The sequence below is a fragment of the Anarhichas minor genome, unplaced genomic scaffold (genome assembly GCF_050575085.1).
Source record: "Anarhichas minor isolate MPS153535 unplaced genomic scaffold, ASM5057508v1 ptg000026l, whole genome shotgun sequence".
Taxonomy (NCBI): domain Eukaryota; kingdom Metazoa; phylum Chordata; class Actinopteri; order Perciformes; family Anarhichadidae; genus Anarhichas; species Anarhichas minor.
In genome coordinates, this window is record NW_027466472.1 from 7,442,133 (window position 1) to 7,457,246 (window position 15,114).

Sequence of the window (15,114 nt, forward strand, 5' to 3'; positions counted from 1 at the left end):
ATTCTTCATGTGTTTTGAAGGAACACACCTCAAAATCTGAAGCAAGGCCCTCGAGCAGGACTTAAAGGCTACAATGTTTATTACACTCGACAATGAGTTTTGGATGATTTACTGACAATTCAGCTGTTCAGCCTGCAAGGGTGTTACAATATTAGTCAGTGTAGCATAAGGGGACAGCAATCACCAAATTTAGCAGGGTTCCTCTTTTGGGCGACATACTTTTGTTCAGAAAATGACACGACAATCAGCTTAATGCAATACATTTTGTGTAAGTAGAAGCTTTGTGTGTGTGACACTTGAAGAAAGGTTACACGATCATCAAAATCAAAAGGGTTTAACCTCTGGGGACCATAACATGTAGAGCAGATGACACGGTTCTGAATATATACTGTTTGTAACTATACCAAACAAGAAAAAAAAGAAAGCATCCGTGTTGGAAAAACTGTAGATGAATGGTTAAAGTTTTTTCTTTGACACAAGATTTGATGTGATTGTAGATCTCACATCCTTTATTTTCACATTTTTTCATCTGCATGTCTAGAACCTGGTGCCAGTGCTGAAATATGTGCGTGGGGAGCACCTGTCCCAAGACCATTGGTTGGACATGTTCCGTTTGCTTGGCCTTCCAAGAGGGACAACTTTAGAGAGACTCACCTTTAATGACCTCCTCGGTGTGGCGAACACCATCATAGAAAAGGCTTTGGAGCTTAAGGTATGTGGGCACACGCTTATGCAAATACGTACAGGGGGGAAGCCTACACTTCTATAGGGACACACACTTCTGGAAATTGCTCATATTTAGTTTGGTCTTTTTAAGTATGCGGCTATGATTTATCAAAACATATTAATCCTTATGGTTACAAACATTAGCGCAACTTGTGACCAGGGCCACTAGGAGGCAGCAGCAAGCAATAAATTGCACATGTATTAGTAGTAAAGGAAAAGCTCATGACCATATACTGTAGGTTACAGACATATTCACGTACAGTATATAATTAAGAGTTTGGCATGTAGATGAAATATACAAATATATTTTCTTATCATTTCAATCTGTGTTGCTTTTGATATACTTTACAACGCAAACACTTGTTTACCGTAGTGTTGGACATTAAGGAATGATTTAACTGATAATTGCACTGTTCTTATTTCTTATCAGGATTCAGTAATTATATTCAGTAACAATATTTATAATTAAACAATTTTGGTAGGGATAATTGTACATGCCAAGGTGTTTCTCTCATCGTTGCCACATCTACATTTTCATATAATCTTCTCCGGCTTTTGAATATTTTACTAAAGAGGGCACACAGGCGATGCAAAAATAAAAGAAGTAATACAGGTGGGTCTTATAGGATAAATGTATATGACGTTGTGTGTGTGTGTGTGTGTGTGTGTGTGTGTGTGTGTGTGTGTGTGTGTGTGTGTGTGTGTGTGTGTGTGTGTGTGTGTGTGTGTGTGTGTGTGTGTGTGCACGCTCTTGTATTTAGGACCTGAACAGTCGTGCTCAGGCTGAGGTGACAATCAGAGAAGCACTGAGGGAGCTGGATTTGTGGGGAGCTGCAGCTACCTTCAACCTGACGGAGTACACGGACAGCAGCCGGCGCACACTCACCCTCATCAAGGACTGGAAGGATATAGTCAACCAGGTAGACGCACAAGCACACCGAAACAAACAGAGGTGGACTCACGCGCTGTATATCAACACAAAACAAACACTTACTGCATGATGTCACGCAGACTTAGGGTAAGTCTTCTTGAGCCTTGGCTAACTAAAGACAGAATGCCGTAAAGTTTAATGCAGGCAGAGGAAGATAAATTTAAATGTTAACTTTGATGCACTCAAATATTTGCTAAGCAGTTTAACGCAGCAGTTACAGTGTGAGGGCTTAATATTTTCATAATTTTATTAGGCCAAGCACAAATAGCCTTGATGTGCTTTTCAGATCTAAGTGCTGGGAGTTTCGGCACACCACTGAATATTTAATTAAATCTGCAATTATTGAACCCATTTTGAAGAAATCCTCTCTTGAACAGTACTTAATTAGCTGCCCTGTTTTTAGCACACACTGTATGTACTTTTTAAGAAGTTTCTCTTACATGTTTCTTAAGTATTTATATGTAAATATAAAGTTGTCTCTAGCGCTTTACCTGAAGGTGTGAGCCAAAACGCTGGACTTTCAGCATAATAATGAGACAGTATACAAAAGGGAAGTCTGCATGCAGAGCAATGCTTTTGAAAACTTTTGAAAACTCCTTCAGCTGTTCTCTAAATTTCCCTTTTAAAAAAAAATTGCTTTTGATAATCATTATTTCAGACAGGTCACTAAAAGCGACCACTTGATGGATGGACTTGGAAGGCATGGGAATGCATATCTACTGGCACCATTAAACAAATTGTTGAGGATTATCAAACATTGGCTTTATCACCACTCTGTGCCCGTCCAGGTGGGAGATAACCGCTGTCTGCTGCAGTCTCTGAAAGACTCGCCCTACTACCGCAGCTTCCAAGACAAGGTTAGGTCAAACAAATCTACCAAAACACTTTTATAATCTTTACTGCTTTATTTTTAAATCTCCCCAGCCTTTCTGTTTATTAAAGATACAGTATGTGTTTACTCAATCGAATGATTGCACATTTTTAGTTATTTGTTGTTTACAAATCCGTAATGAAGCAGCTCTAGCCGATGTTAAATATTTGGTCTATGTGTGTACAGGTCAGTCTGTGGGAGGTCCGTCTATCAGACTTAGACGAGTACCTGCTGAGTCTGAATGCCATCCAGAGGCGTTGGGTTTATCTAGAGCCCATTTTTGGACGAGGGGCATTGCCCCGGGAGGAGGCCCGCTTCAAACGTGTTGATGAAGACTTCAGGTACTCTCTCTCCGTGTGTGTGTGTGTGTGTGTGTCACATCCAGAGAGCTGTTGCTCTATATTTTAAATTGTTTGTCAGCCAGAGTAATGCAGGTCAAATTTAGATCTTTTTTAAATTTGACCTAAATTTCCCTTTTCCAGAAACACCCCGTCTATAATGAAGAACTATCCATTGTATGTGGAACAACCTCACATTTAAGCTTAAAGTTGGCATTTAAACCTCAGTCATTGTTTCATTCCATATCCACTGTTGTTCCTACATCCCATACTGATTGTACATTTTTTCTTGCTCCACAGCACATTGTTTTGTTTTGATTTATTATTAATTTTCTGTTTAAACTTTCAGGTTTAGTATGCTTAATATTCAGTATAACAGTAGGATGGTGTGTCTTTTTCTGGGATAAATGGACAGATATCATTTGTATTACAGGCGGAATGTGTTTTATCCACATTCAGTAACACAACACGGTCTCTATTTGTGTAACAGGTCCATAATGTCAGACATTCAGAGAGACAACAGAGTTGTTTCTCTGAGCTCAAGGGCTGGCATCAGAAACTCTCTGGTCACCATACTGGACCAGCTGCAGCGCTGCCAGAAGTCACTCAATGAGTTCCTGGAGGTACACACACACACACACACATACACACACACACACACATACATTGTTGTACGCAAAGACTACATACAGTACAGTATGAGTATGAGTGGTAAATATCACAACTTTTTTTTAATTGTGTGTGGTTGTCGCAGGAGAAGCGCTCTGCCTTTCCACGGTTCTATTTCATAGGAGATGATGATCTGTTAGAGATTCTTGGTCAGGCAACCAACCCGACTGTCATCCAGTCACATCTCAGGAAACTCTTTGCAGGTCAGAAACCCCTGTTCTTTTCTATGCGCTTGTCTTTTTTCTTATACTGTGCTCATTTCTGTTTCTCCACGCTGTTATCCTTTTGCTCGGCTCTCCTCTCATCATCCTCGTATCCCTTGTATCACGGCATAATCTGTCGGACAGTGACGATAATCTGCGTGGGTATTGTCCATTTAGGCATCCACAGTGTTGTGTTTGATGAGCAGTGCCAGCACATTGTTGCCATGTGCTCTTTGGAAGGAGAAACTGTACCACTCAGAAACCTCATCCGCATCTCCAGCCTCGTGGAGGTAGGTTTTGTAAGAATGTATATGCTATATGTTCTGTGTTGGATGTAGAGTATAATTGATGACACACTTTCCAGCTTCGTATGTGCAGTACGCTGTTTTTATTTGTAGCTCTGTGTGAACTGTTGTCCGTCTTTCTAGGTGTGGCTAAGTGAGCTGTCTGTGGAAATGAAGGAGACTCTGAAGCACCTGCTGTTTGAATGCATATCTGCAGGGAAGAAAGGAGAGGTGGACCCCTCCTGCTACCCATCACAGGTACACACACACTTTCTACACAACCCACAATACTTAGTTGAAGTTGAGATCCAAGACCACATACTGTATGTCAGTAATTTGTGACCCAGGATGTGAAAAAAACATCTTAATTACGCTGACGTGTCTGAACTTTCTTATTTTTGGTTTAGATTCTGTGTCTGGCTGAGCAAATCCAGTTTACTGAAGACGTGGAAAGAGCTCTAAAAGAGCAACATTTGCATCAGTTGGAGCTGGAACTCAATGCCAAATTAGAGCACTACACTACGGTGGAAACCAGCTCTGACGATCACGCTAATACAGGTACTTCTGTTTGTGTGTGTGTGTGTGTGTGTGTATGCATTGGTGAATTTATTTGCGTCAGTCTCAGACCGGTGTAACTTCAATGTACTGACTTTAAAGATGTCAGCTGTAGCTTGTTGTTCAAGTTGCTCATGTGGATCTGTCTTGACCTCTGTTTGTGTCAACTCCCATCTTTTCAATGACTTTATATGTGACCGTGCTGCCTCTAAAAATGGGCTTCAAATTCAGTCTGAATACACCCTGAGTATGCTAACATGTTAGCCACAGCAACTTTAGAAGGTAGTAATACTAGTGCCAATACTAGTGCCAATACTAGTGCCAAAACGTCAAAACGTGCCTGTTTAGAAGAGGCCGGTATAACTTTCGAGAACCGCTTCACACACACTTGACACTGCACTTCCTTGGGTCCTGAGCAATACGCTTGCCAAATGTGAAGTGGATCGGATGAAGGGTTCCCTGGAAAATCACTAATAAATATGTCCCGTTCATCTCTGGTCTGTCCGTCAGGTTATCTGTTCTTGAATGTACTTTATAGAGCCACGGAGAGCAAGCTGTACTCAGCATGTCGTTCGGCGGTGTAGCAGTTAATATTGAAGCAAGCGACGGGGAACAAGCTGTACCCAGCATGCCGTTCAGCGCTGTCACAGTTAATAGGGCTTCCCTCTCAATACACTGTCCAGTGTGTACACAACGCACTACTGATAGATGTGTCCCGTAGATTCCATGCGTTATAGTTAGATGTCTGGTGATGTGTGACTGCCAGCTCGTTTTGGACTTTTTCTGACCACCAGCGGCCAAAATGCATGAATGCCTTTTTAAACATTGGCCTGGACACATTTCATGCATGTTGAATAAATGTTAAACTCTGATCTTTATCTAAGTCATTCAAAATTGAGGTGACAAAACAACGCATGAGACCGATACAAACTCAGACAGGAGAAGCTGAAAGAAGCAGCACCCTGTGTGATGTTGTTTTTGTCAAGAGATCATTAAAGGCTCTGACATGTTTGTAACATTTTTAAATGATGCTCAGGAGGTTGTCCTGCTCTTTTTATCCCCATTTTCTTCTGCTTTTTTTTGGTTTCTGATCAAATTCCTGATAATGTCAACCTCCCCAATTTGCCGTGCTCTATAAACACTTGATACTTACGACTTGCTTTTTTTCATGACACTATCAGACTCCCTCTTGTGTTTCGAAGGATTGAGCTCTGATCAAAATCACGGGTTGTTGCCCGAGAGATTAATGCCAAATGACTGCTCTTGTGTAAATCTCTTGATAGCCAGTCAGACTCTAGAGGCAGTACCCTTTCAAGCTGCAGATGCACTAGCCTGCAGGCTAATTTAATGTCTTGGGGGCGAGGGGGGGGGGGCTGAATATATGGCTACATAAAACATGACAGCTGAGTTTTTCCACAGAACTTCAATTTGTAAAAAGGGCTTTTAAATTTAAATCAACGTTTCTTATTCATGCATGAGATGAAAAGCTCTTCCATAACCCTGGAAGTGGCATCATTTCACGGTACATTGCTGCACAATTCCAAATTTCTGTCTCATGAAAATGTATCTATGAAAACAGTGCTCGTTTCAACTGCACAAAGTGTTACTATCGCCAATTCTCCTCATCAGTTACTTATTTTTTTACATTTTTTTTTTTTAATATCAAATATTTCAGCACAGTGCTGCGTTGCAGGTTATCATAATTGCAGATAATATGGTTCATTTTGTGACTTTCTTGCATTCAAAACTCTACCATCAATACTCACTTGAAATTGAACCCATTTCCATGATAACGTCTCATTAAATGACTGGCTCCCTAAAACAGCCAGGTAGACTGAAGAGGCTTTGGAGTGGCAGTGCTGATTAAAGTAGCTAAAGTAATGGCAGGAAAGATAATTGAACTACCCAGTCCACATAAATGGGCTATAAACCCAGGTGGGGAGTGAGCGTGATCTCCTCTGACATAGGCCTCTGGCAGAGAGACAAGACAAGATGGTGTTCATTTGGCTACTTTTTTTTGTTTTGTTTTTTTATGTCATTTTTATGTATTCATAGGTCAGGGATATTGACTTTCCAGAATATCAATGTGGCTGTATTCATGTCATAGCAAAGTTTCCCTCTCTAAGTGGTTGGTCGTTTACACAGCGAGGGGTTCCGTTTATTCTTCCCACCGATTGATTCAATCCTGCATTTTTTCTTTTAAGCAGCTGTAAAACACGACTGTTTTATGGTAACAAAAAGCCCATTGCCATTCTGTCTGCTTACAATAGAACCATTTATTCACAACAAAGCAGCAAAACAAGCGACCTGTTGGGACTACCTCAAGACTTTGGGTTATTGAGCCCAGAACACTAAGTAAAGTAGCAATTACTTTTTAAACCAAACGGTAATACGATTCTTACATATTTCATGTAATTGTTCAAAGAAAGGGAGGCAGAGAAATTGAATGTAAAGTTTTTGCTTTGAACCAACAGGGGTAGGTTTATACAGCACAGTGTATAATATTTGATAATTCACTGTTTTCTCCGGTGCGTATGTATTCTTTATTGGTTTGACCTGGTTGACTACTGGTTATGACATTTACAAAAGCGACCCTCATTTATAATCAAGTTTGTTATTTGCACAACTTTACCAACTCTGCCATCCTGATATTGCATGTCTTACAGAGTCCAGTGTCCTGCAGCTGAAGCTGAAGGCCTTGATTCTGGATATTATTCACAACATCAGTGTGGTGAAGCAACTTAACCAGGCAGGAGTTACCAGCCCCGATGCCTGGGCCTGGAAGAAGCAGCTTCGCTTCTACATGGGAGCAGACAAATGCTGCCTCATACATATGGTGGATGCACAGTTCAGCTATACATATGAATACCAGGTGTGTTGACATGTAGATAGAGGTTTGATGCACTCTTCCTTCAAAATTGACCAAATGGACACACAGAAAAGACACACTTATGTTTCTTGGGCTGCAGTTAACCTTTTTAACTTTTTTCTGATCATTCACACTATAAAATATATATATAAAAAACTCAAGTGGTAATTGAATCTGCTTACTTGGTGTTCAATCTTCACTGACCTGAAAGGGAGGAAAGTGCCAAACATCAGCTTATTTGTGAGGCAACTAATTTGTGTAATTAGAAAATGTGTATTTTCACTTGATAAATGACTAAATGGTGACTAATGGTGGTCACTTGTCATATCACACTAGTGTCACACAATGTAGTAACAGGCACCCATACACATCTGTACATGCTTGATGAGTTATAGATAGTTCTGCCCAAAGCTTCCTGCCGGGGAAATTCAAGGTCTGGTGTTACTGGGAAAGAGAATGATTGGTTACTTTGTCAACCGTAGATCAAAGATGTGTCTTGGAAAATGGGGGGAAAAACACAGGATAAACAGGAAGGCAACCCTGGCACTCCAAAATATAAAAACAAGTAACAACAAGGAAGGAAAAATCAAAAAAGCCTTTTATTATAGTGGCTAAATCATTTAAAAAGCCAACATGATGACTGCTCAGCTTGATTATGCAGGTTATAAGCCATTCCAAGCACCTCCCATGATGCTATCACAATCCCTTAAATAACTTAAGATGATAATGATAATGGTACGGGATCTTGAGTGTTGTGAGAAATTGCCATCTTGTTACTCAGTGAGGAGATCACAAAAGATGTTCCGTTCCAGTAATATCGTTGAAATTCTTATTTTCTACCTTCAGGGGGCACTGTTTATGCAGAGATGAGATGAACTGAAGATGCCTCGCTTTATTTCCCCTCTGCAGTTCCTTTAAAACACCACAAGCTAGACTCTTGTCTCACTCGTTTTCATTTGCTTTGCCTGTTCTTCATTTGCTTTTCATTCCTTTCTCCCTTAATCCATCATCTGTCCCTTTGCCTTTATCCTCTGCGGCCCCTTCCATCCTTCCCTCACTCGCCATATCTTAACTTCTGTCTGGCTATCTCACTGTGTTTCTGTCAAGGTCTTTATTGCTCACTTTTTTCACCCTACCTCTCCTGTCTCCCAGGGCAATGCGGCTAAGCTGGTGCACACTCCACTGACTGATAAGTGTTACCTGACTCTGACCCAGGCCATGAAGATGGGACTCGGGGGGAACCCCTATGGGCCCGCTGGCACAGGCAAGACTGAGTCGGTCAAAGCTTTGGGTGGGCTGTTCGGACGCCAAGTGCTGGTATTCAACTGTGATGAGGTATAAATAAATAAACACAAATATGCAATGAACATTTCTGACCACACACACAACACAAGACTGGTTATTGAGAATGTGTCTGTTTTTCAGGGTATCGATGTGAAGTCAATGGGACGAATCTTCGTGGGCTTGGTCAAGTGTGGAGCATGGGGCTGCTTTGACGAGTTTAACCGCTTGGAGGAGGCGGTGTTGTCTGCAGTTTCTATGCAGATTCAGGCCATTCAAGACTCTCTTAAACATCACAAAAACGCATGTGAACTGCTGGGGAAGGAGGTTTGTAAATAAGAAAAGATGCAGACAAACACACATACTGAACACACAGTGCAGGTTTTCAATCCGTCAATAAATCAGTTATGTATTTATCAACATCAAGCAATCAATAAAACTACATTCATGCTACTGTAGTAAATAACATATTATTAATGAGAATAACTACTTCTCTTCATCCTTCAGGTGGAATTGGACCCAAACTCTGGAGTGTTTATCACATTGAACCCGGCAGGAAAAGGCTATGGAGGCCGACAGAAGCTTCCAGACAACCTAAAGCAGCTGTTCAGGCCTGTGGCCATGAGCAGGCCAGACAATGAGCTCATTGCTGAGGTCATCCTCTATTCTGAAGGCTTCAAAAATGGAGAAATCCTGGGCCAAAAACTAGTTGCAATCTTCAACTTGGCCAGGTAGAAATTCATTTTTTTCGGTTTGGGTTGAGGTTGGATGAAGTGGAATATGAAATCTTTTACAGGTTAAAGAATCATCAACTAGCTAATTATGTGTGACCTGTCTCATCAACCTGGTCTTTTTGTCTGTGTGTTTACTAAATGTTTTTGTTTGTGTTCCAAACCAAATGATAATCTGAGGGTTACATTTATTCAAAATGCCTTACTCTGCCACTACAGTCTATTGCGGTGTATTGATTTTGTGAATAAGTTGTACTCCCTCCCCTTAGCACTACAGCCGGCACTACAGTCGATTCAGACTGTTTGAATATGTGTGAAAATGTGCCTTTATGTGTGCTGCGTCCAGGGAACTGTTGACTCCCCAGCAGCACTATGACTGGGGTTTGCGTGCTCTGAAGACGGTGCTGAAGGCCTGTGGCAGTCTGCTGCAGCAGCAGAGGAGGAGTCTTGACAAGGACAAGAGTAAGATCCCCTCGGGCTATTTTTGTTATTTTAAGGTACAATATTTCTGTGAGGCTTTTTTTCCAATAGTGGAGAGTGACAGGGACGTTTGGAGAAAGCGGGTGGCTCTTTGGCCATTACCTCGAGTCACATTCATTGCTGCCAAAAGACACACAGCCCCATAACTTGTGTATCACAATGCAACACATACAGATGCAAACATGTATGAATGGAGAGTGTATTTGACTAATGCAGAGTAACAGGATTTATTTAGCAAAATACACTGCAACGTGTCAGGATCTACAATCACATGCCATTAATTCTGAATTCTAAATGACCTCTGACCTAGCTCGGCCGACATATACGCCGATGTGGTCCGTCTGCAGTAAGCTAATACTATTGGCCAATACCAGATCTACTGAAAAACGTAATGTTCTCAGTGAATCGATCCTTTTGACTTCATAAAACACCAGCAGAATGCACAATCAATACATATTTGAGCAACAGTTTTTCGCAGTGTTACTCATCACACTTCATGGGTCAGGAGTCTTCTAGTGTCAGTATTGAGAACTGATAATGAGAGCTACTGAAAATGACATGGTCTGACATGTCTTCACTGCTCAAAATGAGAATTTATTCATGCTTCATAGGTGGAAATAATATAGTAATGAAGTAGAAGTCACAGCAGACTAAACGGCCATTTTACATGCAGCTCAATCAGTCTCAGCTTGGGAAGGGAAAAACATCTTATTTGTTTCATTTTGTGTTATTTTAATGCAATACTTTTGCCATAATTCATGGTAGAAATGTATGGACATGCCAGGTTCAGATATCTAAATGTGGTGACATAACATCAAATTATTTAATCAATTATGGCATTGAAGTTATGTGATTGTCGGAAAGCTGATTCTTCTAGCTTGTGACAGCCTGTTCAACAGATACGTGTACCACAAAGGCAGAATAATCATCGCTATACTGTCATGTAATATATATGAAGATTTACAACATATCAACGTTTACTGTCTACATTTTATTTTTCTATAACGTGTACCCTGAGAAGTACTGAAAAGGTTGCACTGATAGTAAGCTTCTGACCTGAAAGATAGAGCAGGATTAGAGAAATGCTTATACACAACAGGGTCACGCTACAAAATGTTTTGATAATCTCTTTGTACATGAGTGTACATCAAAAGACTCTATTGACCAGCACTTTCACTGACCGCCTCCTGTCGTCCCTGCCCTCTAAAACCTCCAATACTGACATACTATCAATTGAAATCTACTTCAACACTTTTCCTCCCTTGGGCTTTTCGCTTGTCTGTACTTTTGTCCGTCTCCTTTCTCTCGTTCCCAAACACGCCAGAGTTCTGTTGTTGGCCCCTTTAGTACCTCCTTCCCTCACCTCCTTACCTCACCTCCTTCTGACCTGTTGTTTCACTGTCTCTGATACCTGGCTGTCGATACCACTATCGACCCACTTATTGTCACTCGCTGCTCTCCGTTTCTCACCCCCATCTCCCCTGTCATGCCTCTGCTTTTCAATACTCCCCCCCCCCCCCCCCCCCCCCCCCCCCCCCCACACTGTCTCTCTTCTCATTCCCTCTGCCTTTTCTGGAGCCCATTCTCTTTCTTTCAAATTCCTGTGTTCCACCAGCCGCACTTTATCTGTCCGACACACGACAACACATACACACACAGAGCACACATGCACCCCTGTCTGCCGTTGAGTCCCCCAAGGTTTCCTTGTGTTGTCTCTGTGAGTAGTCTGGCCAAGTGTTCCTCTCTGCGGTGAAGAAAAACACCACAGTTGTCCCTGTAGGGAAGGCCAGCATCTTTGGAGAAGAGACCATAAGTAGTACAAACTCTTAAATCATTACAGGCTTTGGTAATCAGCACATTTATAACAGGGGGCATGTGCAAGAGCAAAATAACAATGTCTATAAGTCATAACCTCGTGTTTTTGTGTTGTTCTCTTCTTTCATCAGTAATTAACAATTTCATATTTGTGATCATATCCTAATTCAGATTGGAATGATGAATAAATCAATCTTTTTCGTCTACATGCAGTTCAGGAGAGTAGTCTGGTGGTGCAGGCTTTGAGGCTGAACACCATGTCCAAGCTGACGTTTGCCGATATCTCTCGGTTTGATGCTCTGGTAAAAGATGTCTTCTCTGGAGTTATTTTCACCGATGTGGAGGACCAGGTACTAATGCATGCACTGGAACAAGTCTTCAAGGAGGCACGGATGGAACTTATACCCAGCCAGGTGTGTGTGTATAAAGTAATCTATTAATTAGCAGAGTATACAAATATTATTACCATGATACCTGGTCCTCGTTCAGTGTTTGGGATCGCCCTATACCGCAAAAAGGCTTTAACATTAGCATTGAGACACCGCAGTTAGATAGTTTGTTAGAAAAAAATCATATATTAATTGCAGATTTTTTGTTCCTTCTCTTTTTTTTCCAGCTGAAGAAAGCATTGGAGCTGAATGAACAGCTGAGGCAACGCATGGGTGTAGTCATCGTAGGGCCAAGTGGAGCAGGAAAGTCTACACTCTGGAGGATGCTTAGGGCTGCACTCAGCAAGACGGGCAAAGTGGTGAGTAAGAGACAAACTGCCTACCTGGATGTTCATACAGCAAGGAATACTGTACACTTACAACACCTAGTTTAAGATGAAACTTAAAAATCATTCAAAATGCTGTAAATGTACATATTATTGTATGAAAAGCAATTATTCCAGAGTTTCTGGGTCAGTTAAAAAAAAAAAAATCTTCCCCAATCTTGTGTGCCATCTTCAACTAATGCTGTATTTTTGTAGGTGAAGCAGTACACAATGAATCCGAAGGCCATGCCCAGACAACAGTTGCTGGGACATATAGACATGGACACCAGAGAATGGGCAGATGGCGTCCTCACACATAGTGCCAGGAATGTGGTCAGAGAACCACACGGTAAGAAAGAGACACCAATGGTGCATATAGCTCACTGGTGGTCTTTGACAACTGGAATGAAGTCTACTGTAACTGGAAAAGTTCAAATTGACCAGTAAACTTTACTGGGAATGGATACAGTTTGCCTAAAGTGGTCTACGTTTGCTATACTGCAATATATATTGATGCTGACTGTATGTACGTATGTATATATATCTATATGTGTTTTTGTATTTTCTAGGGGTGAGCTCATGGATTGTGTGCGACGGCGACATCGACCCAGAGTGGATCGAGAGTTTGAACTCTGTGCTCGATGATAACCGGCTGTTGACCATGCCTAGTGGAGAACGCATCCAGTTCGGTCCCCATGTTAACTTCCTGTTTGAGACTCATGACCTTAGCTGTGCCTCACCAGCCACCATATCCCGCATGGGAATGATCTTTCTCAGGTCAGTCAGCCTATGCAGACAGGGTTTCAAGTGCACCAAATTCCATCTTGTTCATCTGGCTTGTCTCACTGTTTTTACCTTCCTCTTTTCCGACTTGTAACTTTAGCGATGAGGACATTGATGTGGGTGCCTTGCTTAAGTCGTGGTTGAGGGGTCAGCCAGAGGAGTGTTGCAGTAACCTGGAAAACTGGCTGGCAGACTACTTCCAACGAGCCCTGGACTGGGTCATCAAACAGGTCAACTTTGCCCGATCCTACTTCTACACAAAAACAGTCAAACTGTGTCATTGTGCTGATTTTTAAAACACTTTCTGACATAAATGAATAAATGACCTCCACGTATACTGACCAGTGGTCATCATAATAGATTTAAATGCTGACGTCATAAGAGTGTGATGAATTCACAAAAAAACCCAAATCTTTGTTTTTTAATTAATTCAATTCCATTTTTAATCCCAACTTGTAAATACCCTTCTCTTCTTCTCTCCTTCCATCAGAATGACTTTGTGGTGGAGACTAGTCTGGTGGGTACAGTCTTCAATGGTCTGTCACACCTAAGTGCTGTCGCAGAGAGAGGTCAGTTCATCGTTGGTCTTCTTAGAGGTTTGGGAGGAAACCTCAACCTCAAAACAAGACAGGAGTTTGCCAAAGAGGTGAGGACCTCTGTTGATTTTTTGTATGGGCAGATGGTGACCGTAAGAACAGTTTTAGTATTCAAATTGTATTCATGACTCAAACTTAAAGACTTGTTTCTTACAGTAAGTGGTCTCAGCTGTTACTGAAAAAATGAGGGATGAGTCATCATTCAAGTGCTTACACAGGATATGCACCTGCTGCAGAACGTCTGCAATGCCACCACGCCACTACTCAGAAAGATCAGCCCTGGTCTGAATGTTTTTTCCCTTGTTCTTTTTGTACTTCTGTAGTTGCTGAGCTGGGCCAGGGAAAGTCCACCAGACACCAAAAAACCACTAGATACCTACTATGACTCTGACAGCGGCAATCTAGCAGCCTACACATTCCATCATCCTGAGGGTCTCTCACTGGAACAGCTCTCTCATGCACACACGCTACCTGTTATCGAGACTCCAGACATGCAAAGAGGTCTGCACTGCTTCTCCCCATGGCTCACAGCTCCGCACAGGCAGCCCTTCATGGTGGTGGGGCCGGAGGGCTGCGGAAAGGGGTAATTACAGACACATGCAGAGATGCATGCGCGCACAGAAAACACAAAAATACAGACTTTGAAACCACCTATTCAAATGTACTGAACTCATCAACTATTACATTATCTCACATTCACTAATTTAACAGCATTGCCATGATTGTTTAATATTATAAAGTGGCAGTTTCTGTTCTCGGCAAAGCTCCTGTTGGTCTGCAGGGTTAGTGAGGTCACAGTGAAAGGATTATGGCTTCTGAGGCAGAGGCTTTCAAATGTGGACAATTAAAATGATACAAGAAGCACACAATCACCACTGATATCAAAGCTTCTTTAATTCAAGACTTGACCTTTTGTGTAAAGGCACTGACAAGAATAAGACTCAGATCTGCGTAGTGCATGTGTGTCTGGTGTGTCGTTTTTCCTCAAATGTAGCTGCTTCCCTCCGCAGGGCTTTGAGGAACAAAGCTTACTAAGTTTGCCTTTTAGACTCCAGTTTAGTCTCACTCAATGTCGCCCTTTCCCATCCTCTTGTTTTGCCTCACTCTTGTCTGAAAGGTCACGGTGGCAATGAGGCACCGAGTTTGTCAGCTTAGTCTTCTGATAAAAGAACATCGAATTAATTTACATACACATGCACATCATTTACTTTCCAATTATTTTCTCTTT

General features: G+C 41.7%; 1 protein-coding gene across 1 annotated transcript in view; it reads left to right on the top strand.

Annotated features, from left to right (window-relative positions):
• Window positions 1-15,114, top strand: part of dync2h1 (dynein cytoplasmic 2 heavy chain 1) — a 95,628-nt gene that overhangs the window by 12,284 nt on the left and 68,230 nt on the right. Inside the window, exons 27-47 of the mRNA XM_076100322.1 lie at window positions 542-712; window positions 1,488-1,646; window positions 2,446-2,514; window positions 2,715-2,869; window positions 3,357-3,489; window positions 3,621-3,738; window positions 3,916-4,028; window positions 4,167-4,280; window positions 4,430-4,580; window positions 7,244-7,449; window positions 8,599-8,781; window positions 8,872-9,054; window positions 9,235-9,458; window positions 9,805-9,920; window positions 11,967-12,166; window positions 12,370-12,501; window positions 12,724-12,856; window positions 13,077-13,284; window positions 13,391-13,520; window positions 13,781-13,936; window positions 14,210-14,469. Coding sequence (XP_075956437.1) covers window positions 542-712; window positions 1,488-1,646; window positions 2,446-2,514; window positions 2,715-2,869; window positions 3,357-3,489; window positions 3,621-3,738; window positions 3,916-4,028; window positions 4,167-4,280; window positions 4,430-4,580; window positions 7,244-7,449; window positions 8,599-8,781; window positions 8,872-9,054; window positions 9,235-9,458; window positions 9,805-9,920; window positions 11,967-12,166; window positions 12,370-12,501; window positions 12,724-12,856; window positions 13,077-13,284; window positions 13,391-13,520; window positions 13,781-13,936; window positions 14,210-14,469 — 3,314 coding nt within the window. The remainder of the gene's footprint in view (window positions 1-541; window positions 713-1,487; window positions 1,647-2,445; window positions 2,515-2,714; window positions 2,870-3,356; window positions 3,490-3,620; window positions 3,739-3,915; window positions 4,029-4,166; window positions 4,281-4,429; window positions 4,581-7,243; window positions 7,450-8,598; window positions 8,782-8,871; window positions 9,055-9,234; window positions 9,459-9,804; window positions 9,921-11,966; window positions 12,167-12,369; window positions 12,502-12,723; window positions 12,857-13,076; window positions 13,285-13,390; window positions 13,521-13,780; window positions 13,937-14,209; window positions 14,470-15,114) is intronic.